General features: G+C 41.9%; 1 protein-coding gene across 1 annotated transcript in view; it reads left to right on the top strand.

Moving 5' to 3' along the window:
• Nucleotides 1-1728: 1728 nt before the first annotated feature.
• Nucleotides 1729-14752, top strand: part of klf7b (Kruppel like factor 7b) — a 60011-nt gene continuing 46987 nt past the window's right edge. The window contains exon 1 of the mRNA XM_062402793.1: nucleotides 1729-2078. Coding sequence (XP_062258777.1) covers nucleotides 1977-2078 — 102 coding nt within the window. The 5' untranslated portion in view covers nucleotides 1729-1976. The remainder of the gene's footprint in view (nucleotides 2079-14752) is intronic.

The raw sequence follows: 14752 nt of genomic DNA, 5'->3' as shown, positions 1-14752 counted from the left end.
GAAGAAAACTGTCAAAGTTGCAGCATCAGCCCCATGTGACTGTGGGAGAGGTGGCAGGCGACAGCAGTCAGCCGGTTGTATCTGACATGTATCAACGAACACAAGCTACAGTCACCCAGAGATAGGGCATCGCTTCGTCAGTCATAATCAACACTGATGGATGAACCTCCGGCGCTGCAGAGCTACTTAACCGTGTAGAAAACGTGAAACTAAAACGAGTCGTACATATAAATAAAAACCCGACTGCTCCTCCTTTCGCTGCTTCCCTGCTTTTCTACTCAGGACAGAGCAGAACACACGATTTGATTTCCTTTGCTTCTTCTCTTGAGGCACATTGAGTCTGCACCTGTTGTTTGAAATGTGTTGTATAAATAAATGTGACTTCTGACACTCTTTTTACCACTTGTTTTTGTGTTGTTTAACACCCCCACAACTAACAAATTATCATCTTATTAGATTTATGTAGTGTGTTCCAACTTTTAACAGATTGCTAAACAAGTACATTTTTAATTTAAGAAAAGAAGAATTGCCATTATCAAGTTCCCATACTTTATAGTGGCAGTGGTGCCGACAAAATGCGCCCAGTTTAACATCTTTTATCATTTCATACTGTACTGTACAGTGATAAAGTTCATCCGATTTTTTAATTGCTTTTAATTGTAGTACTTAACAACATATTTTACTTTTTTTTCATGTGCTATGTTACTTTTAACGTTTTTAAATCTCTTACATGAGGTTTGAACAGTTTGTTTTACATATTTTACATGTAATATGTTACCTTTGATAAAGTAGAGTATCTGAACCCTTCTTCCACTGGGGCTACTTTATTAGTTTATACAGTGACATTTGGTGGGTGTTGGGTTCAGGTCTGAAGGATGTAAGTTTAAACTGGGGTAATAAAACCTGCTGAGGGGAAAATGTGGATTTACTTGCTGTTCACCCAAAAAAAATGAAAAGTGGATAACTCTCCGAACAGAACAGGTGGGCGTGTGGAGCTCTCCTTTGCCTCCCTGCTCTCCGTCACCACATGGAAACCACATGGAAGAGTCTCTGCGGTGTGGCGGTCACATGTCAGAAAAAAACAAAACAACAACACAGCGAGTCAACTCCACAACGTCGGCTGCTCGCCTGTGGCAGAGGGGGAAGGTTCGATCCTCGTCTGCATGCCCAAGTGTGGGCAAGACCCTGAATTGCCCCTATTAGCAAAACTAGATGCACTGTATGAATGAGTGTGGGAATGGCAATAAACTGAACTGTAAAGTGCTTTGAGTGGTGATGAAGCTCTTTATAAATACATTTACCATTTTCCCTGTTCCCTCACAGCAGCAGCAGCAGCAGTACTCGTGGTCTGTCTCCTCTCCGCCTGTGCAGCCTGTAATGACTGAAGCAGGAATGCTGCGGCTTTTATATACCCCTCTAAAAATAACTCACCCCTTGCTGCCATCTATGGGCCGGACTGACAGCTCCCTGCAGCCAATGGCCACCCCCGCATCCCTGCCGGCTCCTCCCACTCCCCAACTCACGCCGCCTCCTTAATTGGACGCCGGTGACATCATCAACCCCATTTACCTTATTAGGTCACGCATGAAATTGATTGGCAGGTGGCTCCTCCCCCGTGCCTGCCTCCCCTCTCTCGCGCTCTGTGTCTGCAGCTGGAGAAGCAAACCTGGCAACCGGGCAGCCCGACTGGCAATGCGGAAATAGATCTGGCACCCCCGAGCGCGCACTGAGGAGAGGAGCGAGCTGAGAGGAGAGGAACCACACAGATAACAAAAAAACAACAACTACTATTTCTTTCCTCTGTTTCTTTTTTGTTTTTTTGAACTGAAGCGCTCAGGTGCGCTCTCTTGCACCAGCTGGGCTTTTGATCCAGCATTTTCTTGTTTTTAAGTTAGAGAGGAAGATTTTTTTTTTAATCGTTTGGAATCGGGACTTCTTTTTACTTACTTTTCTTTTTTCTTTTTCCTGCATCAAGCATGGATGTGTTGGCGAATTACAGTATTTTCCAGGAACTCCAACTCGTCCATGACACTGGGTATTTCTCCGCGATGCCTTCCCTGGAGGAGAACTGGCAGCAGGTCAGCGCTCATGCGTTTCTCTCTCCTTGTTTTCCGGGGAAACTAGAGGAGGAGGGTTGGGGATGAAAATGTCACGAGATGCGGTGGTTTGATGTTTTTCTGATGTTGATGTTTTCTGAGTGTGTGTGTGTTTTTGTGGCTGCATCAGTGGCGCGCACCGGAGCGCAGCGCACAGCAACGCGGCAGCCCCGTGTAGTTGCGTTTTTGTTTTTTTCGCTCACATGGAGCACGGCGAGGTCCGCTGACAGGAGGAAACACACACACCCACACTCTCACACACACACACACAGACACACACACACACACTCACACCCACTCACGCAGGGAGAGGGCGAGGAGAGGGAGGAAACAGACGCGAGAGCATTACGCACACATGGCAAAGACGGATAAAAATGCGTAAAAACATTTTATCCGTCTTTATATTTACGCTCCCCTCTCTCCCTCTAAAGTATCTTAGATGTAACTCTAACACTGGCCACTTAAGGTATTTAATAAAGCCCTTCATCGCTAATATAAAAGCAGGAGCATATGAAAACCCCACCTCGTGATGAATTTTGGTTTTTAACAAAAACCCAGGATGACCATCTCCTCAATGACCTGAGAACATCCACCTGGCTGTTTCTCTTTTAATTCTTCTTTAAAGCTAATATTTGATACAGGACTCCACGTTGGTCTGATAGGGATTCAATTCAGCTTTTATTTACCCCGTGAAGATGTGTATTCTGTGCACATGTCCCAATGGGAAGTTTAATGGGGGATGCAGGATTTTTAGAAAGAGTCTATTTCCTGTAACTTTCCATTAAGCTCTGGATGCTGCTATAGCGTATGAAGTACATGCTCCATGCTGTCATTTAGCTAAACTGGCAGTTCAGATTCTAAGTGAGACACGGTTGAAGGAGAAAGTGGAGTGAGTTTGGATTTTCACTCTGAGCTGGTGATGGAGAATTTTGAGTATTTGGATCCTGGTTATTGATTGAATCTTTATATCTGCTCTAATCGACACACAGACGGACAGACAGACAGACAGACAGACAGACAGACAGACAGACAGACACACACACACGCACACATGGCCATGGAAGATGGGCACATGCCTAATAGCTAGTGACTTGTTCTTAAATAATATATCCATATCTGCCACTGTTTGTTTGCAGATAATCCTCCTGAATAATGTATCATCACCCACTATAGAACATACAGTACCCTGCAGAGGAGCCCAACGACTGTTTTAACCTTTCTTTCACCTGTTCAAATTTATTTTATTGCCATATAAAAAATAGAACTACAGTGTTAACAGTGAATTCCTGTGTACATATGTGGAGGTTTGTTGTTGACATGTTAGACATTTTGAAGAAGAATTAAACAAGAAAGAATCAGGTGATTAAAATATTTCTTGTCTTCGGTTTCCCTTGTAAGCTTGATAAATGCAGCTGTTAATTGGAAGTCGTCTTCTTAGCCTCATGTGTGGGTGTATGAGTGTGGGTTGCAGTGTGTTATCACCTTAATATGATATTAAAAGTCTCCCAGTGAGTCCCTGCATGGGTCAAAATCTACCTCAGATGGTGCTGGGTCGTTCCATTGTGCCTATGCAGAGAGGGGGTTAGACCATGTGGTCTTGAATGAAGCCCAGACTGCGTTTCTCCTCTCTGACTGTCATACTGACACAAATCCACACTGCCTCATCCTATTTTTAGTCCCGACAGCACAAAGATTTGCCCCTGTAGTCTAACCTATTTTTGTGGTCTGTAATCATATTGCTAATTGATTGAGAGGTCTTCAGATTTTGATGTGGTGTCTCATTTTCCACTGAATGGCTGGAAAAGCTGTTTAAATTGGTACCTGGAGACATGAATGTAGAGCTGCACGAGGATAAATCAGTTCCACTCAGTGTTTCCACACTTTTACTCTCAGAGAACAGTTTATCATATTACAGATATGAGAGCACATTGTAAGTTATCATTTGGAATTGGACAGCAATGCCATTGTGACGCAAGACATAAGTGAATGATTGCACCTGTTTTGTGTGAGTGGCTATAATGACATATGAGCGAGAGAGTTGTATTGGGCTTCCCATTTGTTGTTACCCTGGCAACAACCAGTGGCAATGAATAGTAATTGGAGGCAACTCCACACTTTTCGAGGGGACACTTCGACATTTTAAAATGTGGTTGTTTGTGATCTTACCTAGATAAGAAGATATATAAATGGTTCCATTCCAGTGCACAGACCGGTCAGAGAGATGTTTAACCAAGATTTGCATGATCTCTTAGAGCAGAAGGAGCTACAAGCTAAGTTCCACAGAGGTGTGAGTCTTATTGCTACTACATTGCTACTTGCGATTGATGGCTAACACTCTGGCACTGACATTTTACAAAGCCACGGTTAGTCGAGGTGTGTCGGTCTGCTTAACGTATATCTATTTTGACCCCATAGCAATCTGAGTGAATATATTAGCTTTATTTTTTAATAGGCTTCAACTTTTTAAGTTAATAGATAATTAAAGCTAGCTAACTACATATATAGTAACATGGCAACATGTAAATAAGTCTAATTTCAAACTGGTGGAACTTTTAAAGGATAATTTCATAGTTACTTAGGGGGAAACTAGCACTTTCCCCCTACTTCCATTGTTTGTGCTAGGCTAATCACATCTTGGACCCGTCTCTGAACTGAATTAACAGCGATGAAACAAATGCATTTATATACCTATGACGCAAAATTGTATTATTGTCCTTTCGTGCAAGTTTCCCATCAATTTACTTTAACAAAAATTGAACTTGAGGATATTGATGTTTACTGAACTGTATATGCACTTGTGGGGACACACTGTTATATAGGCACAAGCACACACACACACTGGCTGCACTAATGGAAAGCTATGGTCTGGCAGGATTCATCCCGCCACTTTCGACAGTAATTGGCCGTTTGCTGTCAGACTGACAGAGAAACACACACACAGACACATACTCTCAGACAAAAACACACATGCACACAAACAACCAGATTCATCATCTCCGTTCCCCACAATAAGTCGCTCTTGGTCTTTGGTCTCGCCTCGTCTTTTATCAGGTACTTTGCATCGAGGCTAAACACGTGGAACCACCCGCCCCGCTCCTTCCTCTCACCTGTCTATCAGTCTTGCTAACTCTGACAGTTGGAGCCCATGTTGTGCGTGTAATTGCTGCATCCGTGCAGGATTAGAATGATGTGATAGGCTTGAGCAGAGTGTGTGTGTGTGTGTGTGTGTGTGTGTGTGTGTGTGTGTGTGTGTGTGTGTGTGTGTGTATGAAATGGCAAACCCAGGAACTTCCCATTAGAATTGATCCGTTTTATTTCAAAGCTAAGTCCGATGATGGAAAAAAAACTAAAAGAGTTTGAAAACAGGAGGATGATTGAGGTGATAAACGAAGAGGAGGTTAAGCTCTCTCTCAGTCTCTTTCTCATCTCATCTCTTAATTTACATTCTCTGTGTGTGTGCAGTCAGTTTCAAACTGATTGATTTATCTGCTGTGCTGTTGTTTCGCCACTCGACCAGCCCAGCTCTGCAACCTCCAGCCCTGCATTTTTCTCAAGAGGGCACTTTGTCAGTGTTACATCTCCTGCACGTCTCGGCTGCTATAATGAAGAATCAAGCATTCCATCTATTTCTGTGCGATCGTCAGTGTTTCCACTAAGGAGAATCTCACAAATCTGAACAAGCCTCTCTTCCACAGAAAACCATCCAGTTAACTGCTATTGGGATCTCTCTCTAGGTTTGGTTTTCACCCCTATTTGTTTGTTTTTATTTGCTTTTTTAGTTTGTAAGCAGGATTATACAAAAACTACTGAATAAAACTTGGTGGACGGAAGGAACATGGGACAAGAAAGAACCCATACAATTTTGGGGTGGCTCTGGACAAAAGCACAGATTTAGTAGGTTTTGAGATAAGGCTTTTTTGACAGCTAGTGGGACTCATTAGTGCAAGTGATTTTGTTCACAATAACAACGTATTCACGTAAATGGACACATTCAAGACAGACGCAATGACAACTGATTCTCCACTTAGAGGTTCTGCGTGTCGAGCTTTGCCGAACGTTGTCTAAACATGTGAGCAGCTCTTTGTGTAGCAGCGGTGGTGCAGCTTCAGGGTTCTGTGGACTGAGAGCTGCAGCAGGTCTTTGCTTGCTGCGGCTCAATTTCTTCAGGTCACTTTTACAGTTTCAGAAAGAAAACTGCAACCACAGGCCACAAACGTCTCACTCCAAACAGGCAGGTTTTAAACTGCAGTCGTGGTTTAAATAAAAATAGTATCAGAGAATTATCGCAAGAGTTGTTTTATGCACCAGAAGTTTTATTCTCACTTGAAAAACTATCCCGTCAGTTCTCGTAAATGAAGAACCAGAGAAACTTGCACTTTATTGCCTATCACACCAACACCTCTATTCACAAGACCCACTCCCACTCAATATATGAAACAATATACTGATCATAACCATCACTCTCCCGGCCCCCCCTTTGCTAACCCGTTAACCCTCTGCACAGACCATTGGATAACCGTTTTTTCAAACATCTCTCTCTTGTTCTCTGTCCCTCTGTTTTCTCCCTCTCTGTCTCCACCCGTGGCATGATGCTGGCCCAGCGAAGTTTGACAAGATAATAAATTGCTATGCATGCTGCGGTTTTTCACATTTCACAGCCCAGTAACTCTGTGTGTAGGATGGCAGGTGGGCAGCGGCAAGGGGACAAGTGGAGGAAAGGATGAGAGCAAACGAAAAACACCAGCCGACACAAGAAATGAGTCCAGATGAACAAATGCACATGAAAGTTAATCAGGAAAGGGATGAGCTTTTTTTCCCCATTCTTTTATCACTCCATCCTCCTTTTGTCTGTGCTGCCATCCGTCCTGTATCCCAACCTACCCCCCCCCCCCAACACACACACACACACACACTGTGTTATGTAATTGTCTGTGGAGCACAGCTGCTTCCTCGTAGTCACAGCAGTTGAAAAAAAAAGAGGAAGACAAGGGAGGAAAACAAAGGAACCAAGAGAAAAGGAGGAAAGAGACAACCGAGAAGTGACAGAGCGACAGGAAGAAAGAGAGATGAAGAGAAGGAGAGATGTAGCTGTTGATTATGCAAAAAGTTATTCAAGTTTCAGAAAACATAGGTCACCTTTTAAAGACATAACAGATGAAACTGAATACAGGGCTGGACGATCCTGAATAGAGTTTAATCATAAAAATCAATGATCAAGCTAAGGTCAAATTAGAACCTAATGACTTTATGTTTCAAAAAACACAATCAGAGCATCCCTATTCCCAAATGTCTTTCAAACCATACCTGGCCCAGATAGTTCTCCAAATTGTAGAGACAATTGCATTTGTTACTCATATACTGTCTCATATACTCAAATACAAATAAAAAAAACTTTTATCCCAAACACATTACTTCACTTTTTACAGTGTGGAAGCTTCTGCCAATATTCTCCTTAATATGAGCCACTGTAATCACTGCACTCATTCATTTTCCTTTTTATCGTGCTCCCAAACACACACAGAGTTATTGTCTTTTCCTCATTATTTGAAATCACTCGAGTCAAACGCACACACGCCCGAGAGCCCATAATTCAGTAAGTGAATAAGGCGTTCAGTGTACGGCGGCAGAGATTAGATAAGAAAGTGAGCAGTCAGACTGCCACGGCAGGAAAGCAGAACAAATGAACTGCACTCGTGATGGAGAGAGAGCTTATTCTGTGGAAGCCATAGCCCTGATCTTTCAAGACGAGTGGTTTTCTATAGAGGGCAACTCTCCAGCACGATTCGCCACGCAGTGCAATTACTACAGTTTACAAGGAGATTTACTCATTGATCTCTTCACGCTTCACACACACTCTGATCATCATTGTTGTAGGAAACACAATCTACAATCATGTTTTGCATATATATATAAAAAAAATACATAAGAGGAAATGAACTAGATGGCTTTTACTGATTAGCTTCATGTGTCCGGTTGAGATGAGTCGAAGTCTCATTAACTTTAGCAGAGAGTGTAAGCAGAGGCAAACTGATCTTCAATAATGCCAAGAAATCTTCCCACAATTTCAGAGCCATCTTAAGCTGCTTTCAGACATGACCTGTGGATGAGGTCCGGATTATTGGGTCCGTCACTTTTCCTTTCACCCATGCCCAATACGTCGTGGGAGGTTTTCTGCACAGACGTGTTCACAACAGTAACAAGTCCTTTGCATTATTCAGATGAGGGGCGGAGCAGCCGAGTGCAGCAGACTTCTCACTTCTCACTTTCTTGGCATCTTTGTCGGTGTCTTCAAGTGTGTGGTCTCGCCTTTTTTATAGAGATATTTGTATTCTTTTTGATAGTTTCATTTTCGCACATGTCGCCTGTTTGAAGTGTCGGTTACTAAAAGTGAATCCGGCCGGGAATCCCCCATCCAATTCTGGGGTTTTTATGTGGACTGTATAGTAGGAGGCCAGGCGGAGAAATTCCTCAGATAATCCAGGACCTTTCACCAGAACATTTGCATTCACACATGCATCTCTCCCAGAGAAAATATGGAATTATATATATATATAGATATATATATATGTGTATGTGTGTGTGTATGTGTGTCAGGGAAACAATAGAGAGAATAAATGATTCACAGCAACAAACCATAATCATAATTTGAAGGATTAGAGAAAGGTAAAATGTGTTTGAATGAATTAAATGAGTTGTACAAGCTGTTATTACACACACACACACACACACCCACACACACACACACACAACCACACACACAGTTGTGTTTGTTTGTTTGTGTGTGTCCTGCTGAGCCAGTGTTTGCAGACCGATTGGCTCAGGGATAAAGCCCTGTGACCTGGCGTACGTCCAGCCCTCCCATTCTCCTCACCCAGCACTCTGCCCGTTCTTTTCTCCCTCCTCCCTCCCTTTTCAACCCCCACTCTCCCCACAACAGCCTTTTGATTTTGTACATTTCAAAATTTTGCACATTTCAAAAAAAGGCCTAAATAAATAGTTTTTTTCCTGTGGTCTGAGGTGAGGTTGATGTGTCAGCAAAGAAAAGAAGCAATAAAAGCTGATGGAAACATATTCTTCAAGTAAACAAGGACCTTGTAGGACCCGCTTCCTCTTCTTTTCTTTCTTCTTCTGCTCTTTTTTTTTTAATGCCAGAGTGGAAAACTGTCAGAAATCCCGCCCAAAGAGAAGGAATAATCAAAGCTGACAAAAACCTGGTATGTTTGTCTAGAGGAGGCAGCGATAATTAATGGAAGTGAAATAAATAAGAGAAGATGCACCAGAAGAGTTACCGCTGCTCTTTGCTGTTATGACAACAACAGCTGTCACATTGATTCATATTTTACTCTGCAAACCTTATTTATAAAAAGAGAAACACACCCACTTCCTGTCTCTGTTCAAAGCTCCTCCGCTGAGCTGCTCACATGGACTGTTTGTGTGTGTTTGGTTATGACATCATTCTTGGTGTGCAAAGGATGTTGACAGTGGCAGAGGAAGTGTGTGTGTGTGTGTGTGTGTGTGTGTGTGTGTGTAGCTTTCAGCTTGCAGCTTGCCAAGGCCTACATTTGGCCATACACTACTCAGGATATAACATGCACACTTTTCACTGCTGATTTCACACTGATGGAGTCGACTATTTTTAAAGTTAGACCTGATATAGTATTGCTCTTTGCTCCGTTCAAAGAAAGTCAGGCAGCTGCGCAAATACACATTTCTCCTACTTTCAATCTCAATAAGTCTCCACCCCGTCCTACGGCTGTCTCATTAACCACACATCACCCGACAGCCGACAAAAACATGAAAACACGTCTCGATTTGTGGTTTGTTAGAAATGAAACAGTGTTTGATGATTGTGGTGGAGGAAACAGTGCTGAGCAGCTTGAAACCAGGTTTTCAACTGGGGAAATTAAGAACCCAGCATATGCCTGCAGTTCATCTTTTAAAAAACTGGAGAATTATTATGTATTTTCTGCTTTTCATTTCATGCAAGGAAGCGGGGGACAATTAAAGCAATATTATCATAAAGGCCAGAATATTTTTTCTTATACGTACTCATGAACCCTAAAGTCGAGTAAAAAATGTCCCCCTATGTAGTTATATACGACATTCATGGGCCACTTCTGTTGACTCTTGTAAAGATGTTAACCCAAACCCACTTAAATGGCACCATCTCCCTACCGTGTGGTTTATAGTTTGGATATAGTTTATTTTACTCTCATCAAAGTAAGCCTATTCATTTGACAAATAACCACCACCTGTAATCTCTGCAAATGATGAACAGAACAAAAGACCACATTTAAACATTTCAAACTTATAGTCCTATTTTTTCCCCCAATATCTGGTAGGTAGACAATCAGGGAAAATGTATGTAACATTTAACAGCTGTTCGTCTACGGCCCACAGGTTGGACTTCAATACCCCTGATAAAAGATCAGGGTGAATTATTGCCCCATTCAGTCAAAGTGTGTTCGTATGAAAAAATCTCCTCAGTTTCATTATATATATCACCTTGTTTGAGGGCATTTGGGCAGAATAATATACTCTCTGTGAGTTTAGGTGAGTCTGATGCCTTTGTCGAGACGGAACAAGAGACAGAGAGAGAGAGGGAGTTACAGTGATGATGGAGTGAGCCAGTGTTCTAGTACGCATTTATGTATGCATGATTGGTGTGTGTTTGTGTGTGTGTGTGTGTGTGTGGTTGTGTGCGCAGACTGGGACCCTGTAAATGGGTCAGATGCAGTGGAGGAGGATGACCTTGGGAATTTGTCCTGTTTTTTCTCATGAGTCTGCCGCCACACTTCTTTGTCTCACAGAGAGGGAGAGCGAGGTAGAGAGACGGGGACGGAGAATTGAGAGTCAACAGATCCAACCAAACGATGATTCGGTGTCAGAAAGTAATACGCTTATTGATGGCATTGAACTCTGGAAACTGTGAGAAACAAACCCAGACCCTGAGGTATGGGACATCTGGAGATCGCATTAACCTCTCGCTTTCACGTCTCTTTGCTTTGACATGCCAGTAGTACGTGTTTGAAATGTTGGACATACATTTGCTCTCCCTGTCGTGAGCTCAGAGTGGGACTACGCTCACGTTTAGTGCAAAAGCTAACTTTGTGTACACGAGTTCAAACTACTTTGTGTTTAAAAGCAGGTGTTTGGCAGTCTTAAATTCAGTGGTGATGTCATCCCTACTTTCATGTTTATGCCAGCTCTCATTGGCTTGATCCACCTGATCACACACACATGCAAATAGCTTTAGGGTCAGCAAATTTAAAACGTCTGAGTCACTAACTGAATCCACATTTGTCGTTACAGCGAACATCCTTCCTACTGCAGCTCTGAGTGATCAGACTCAGTGGTTGGGATCAGACTAACGTTTGGAACTGAAACACACCTTGCAGTGTTATTAAAAAGAAGAAACTACTCTCTTCCACTTCCAGATATCTCTTCTTTAAGCCTTCTAGCCCTTTATATTCCCTCCTGTACAAACACCAGATATCTTTGGAGACTTTGTGTTAACATAATCATCATTACTGTTTGGGTTTATGTGTTCACCTTTTTCAACATTAGTCACACTTGTATTTTATGTTTAGTGTTTCTTAATCAGGCTGGTTGTGCTGCTGCATATGAACAAATGGTGGTGTTGTCTGGCCCAGCAGAGCCATGATGCCTGCTATACTGGGATATGTGGGTCGTCAGCTATTTTAATCCACAATGTTGCCGGTAACACCTGAGGGAATAGACAAGTGCTGCAGTGTTTGTGTGTGCGCGGGGGGGGGGGCTTTTGGGGGGTTGGGGTTGGGGTGTGAGTGTGAGTGTGTATCTGAGGAATATGGAATGAGAGGAAGGTGTGTTAACACTAATGCAAATAAGGTTTTGAAAATGTTTACATGTAAAACAGAGCTTTACATTCTCTAAAGATGAAGAGAAACCGATAAAGAACTAGTTCAACCTGTTTTTTTCACTTTGCAATGATTACTCATTAGTGATCATCTGTATTATAAGAAATAAGGTTTTAACTTGCTGTTCAGAATTCTCTGCTGCTTCCTTTGTTTCACAAGCAGGCGCCAACGAAATTAAGCCGGACAACGCATCCACACGTTCTGCAACAATCTAGAAATTATCCTCAAAACAAATAAACACTGCCATCGGGCTGCGATGACGTCGTTTGGTGTCTGAGTCTGCACGCTAGCGCTCATGGTGTCAACCCACAGTGTCCAGGTCCATCCAATACATTTGCTCGACCAATCGCGATTCAGTCTCTGCTGACAGTCACACAAATATTGTAAATAAAACCAAACTTACTGGAGAAGTTAACACTCATTCATAACCTGAAACAAACATCAATGTGATAAGAACAACCTAAAATGACAGAAACGTTTATTTCAGTGGAGAAAGCATTGTTTATGACCTTTACTGCGGCCACCCACCAGGGGGCGATTGAAAGGTTTAATATTGTTGTTTTTATTGCAATTTTTTTGTTGCTGGCTCTATTTTTTCCATATTAGAGACACAATTATTTATGAATTGATAATTTAAATAATGACAGTAGTTGCTTGCCTGTGTTTTTTTACGATGTGGCTTGTTCTCTAAATCCACTGGAGACCACTGTGTCCACTGTGGACTCTGTGACTGTAGCCCAAAGCAAAGACAAAGAGATGCTCTTTCAGATTTATACACATTAGTATGGACATGACCTCAGTTTCCAGTTGGATGAAAAGAAAACTCCACTTTGATGCCAATTGCAGACACTGCTTGTGTGTGTGTGTGTGTGTGTGTGTGGATGTGTGTGTGGAAGAGGGGGAGACGTCTGAATTATTTAAGGGTGAACTGCAGGACACAGCAAAATGGAGAAAGAGAGGGTGTTTCTCTTTTACCCCCAAGACAACTTTCTAATGCCGAGACGGCTTTATCTGGCTACACACACAACCAAACACACGCACACGCAAACAAACACACACACACACACACACACACACACACACACACACACACACAGGGAGACATGTATGAGTCATGCGTCCACCTGTTTTGCTTTCCAGCAAAATAGGGTCTCTGGAGGTGGAGGAGAGAGAGAGGGAGAGACCCTGGTGTAAAAAAGAAAAGCTGTGATGACAGTTGAAGCTCCCTGGAGTCATGCACACACACACAATCTTTTCTTTTTAAGGTCTCTCCACTGTCTAGAGTAAATCCCTCAGCTGTCATATAAACTCTTAGCTGAACATTAACCTTCAGTAATTGTAAAGTTTTCATTAATTGCCACTAATTTGATTATTTTATTTATTATTTATTTTGTCCTGATAAGTTGATATTGAGATATTTGAACAATAGCCTTGAAATGTGCTGCAGGAGATGACTCTTCCTGGGCTTATTTACCGTTTCTTTTTTTGTTAATTTAACAACATACAGATGAGTAATGACACAAGGGAAGTAAACCTAAAACTAAACCGGGTGCAGGTTTTTCTTTTTTTTTAAATGGCCTGAAGGTTTCAGTTGATGAATTTAATGAGGAGTGCGGAAAAGTATGTGGATCATGTGCTTTGGTCTTCACGGTCACCAGATTTCAAAGCAGTTCAACACCTGTGTGATATTTTGGAGACAGTTGTTTTCAAGAGAACTAATACGGGACATAATTTCTTCATATTTTTCACTTTTAAGAATTACGTAAAAACTACTGAACCAAATGTATTAAGACTTGCTGGTATGGTGGGGCTTGGGCCGAGGAAGAACTAATTTACTTCTTTGGCAGATTCAATTGTTTTTATCACCTTCTTTAACCTTGTGACAAATGTTGTGAATCTTAAAAAAGAATGCCAAGTCCAGGCATTTGACGCTTTTATCTCTGAACAGGTTTGGATTGAAATACAATAGAACGTGATTTGAATCTGGATCTTGGATTTTAATAGGGTTCTATTCAGTTTTTGTACGGTAACAAAAAGAGCTGGCAAATGTGTAGGTAAGATGAGGATTCAGTGATGTATCTCTTAAGCAGCTGAACTCTGGACATTTTCCGGTTGTTGTGAAGACATCTGACCTTGATGATCTTTTTTCCACCTTGGAGGTATGCACTCTCCGAATGCCCTTTCTAGTTCTTTACCTAACTGGTTAAATCCAATCAAAGAGCCCAGGTGAGAGGGATACCTGGTAGACACTGTTAACATAACTATACAAAATTTGCTCCAACAGGCAAAATGAAAACTTCTGTAACGAACTACATCTATCTCTTTTGGTGCAATAGGGACACAAAGCTACATGAGTGTCGGCATGGAAGGTTGTGTTTGCAAAACAAAATGACTTTGGTTAATTTGCGAATTTTGGGATAAATACTGAGATAAAATGGTTCTGTTTACTCCAGACTTCAGGTCATAGGCTGCTGCCGTGACCCTCTTACAGTCATAGCATGTGACATGTTTTAAATTATTCAGTGCGATAACGATGTTTGGGTTTGAGAGCTCGGTGATGCATTTATTCTATGATTTGTATTTTCTCTTATGGGCGCTGCTTTGTGAAGCTATACAATACAATAAGAATCAGACACACACACACTTTCTGAAATGGTTTTACATTGTATTGATGATCACATGTTACTGTGCAGAACATAATAAGTCAATTTATCAGCCTGATGTGATTTGGCTCTCTTTGATAAATTCTCATTACAG

This window comes from Platichthys flesus, chromosome 13 (genome assembly GCF_949316205.1).
Source record: "Platichthys flesus chromosome 13, fPlaFle2.1, whole genome shotgun sequence".
Classification (NCBI taxonomy): domain Eukaryota; kingdom Metazoa; phylum Chordata; class Actinopteri; order Pleuronectiformes; family Pleuronectidae; genus Platichthys; species Platichthys flesus.
This window is presented reverse-complemented; position numbering and strand designations above follow the sequence as displayed.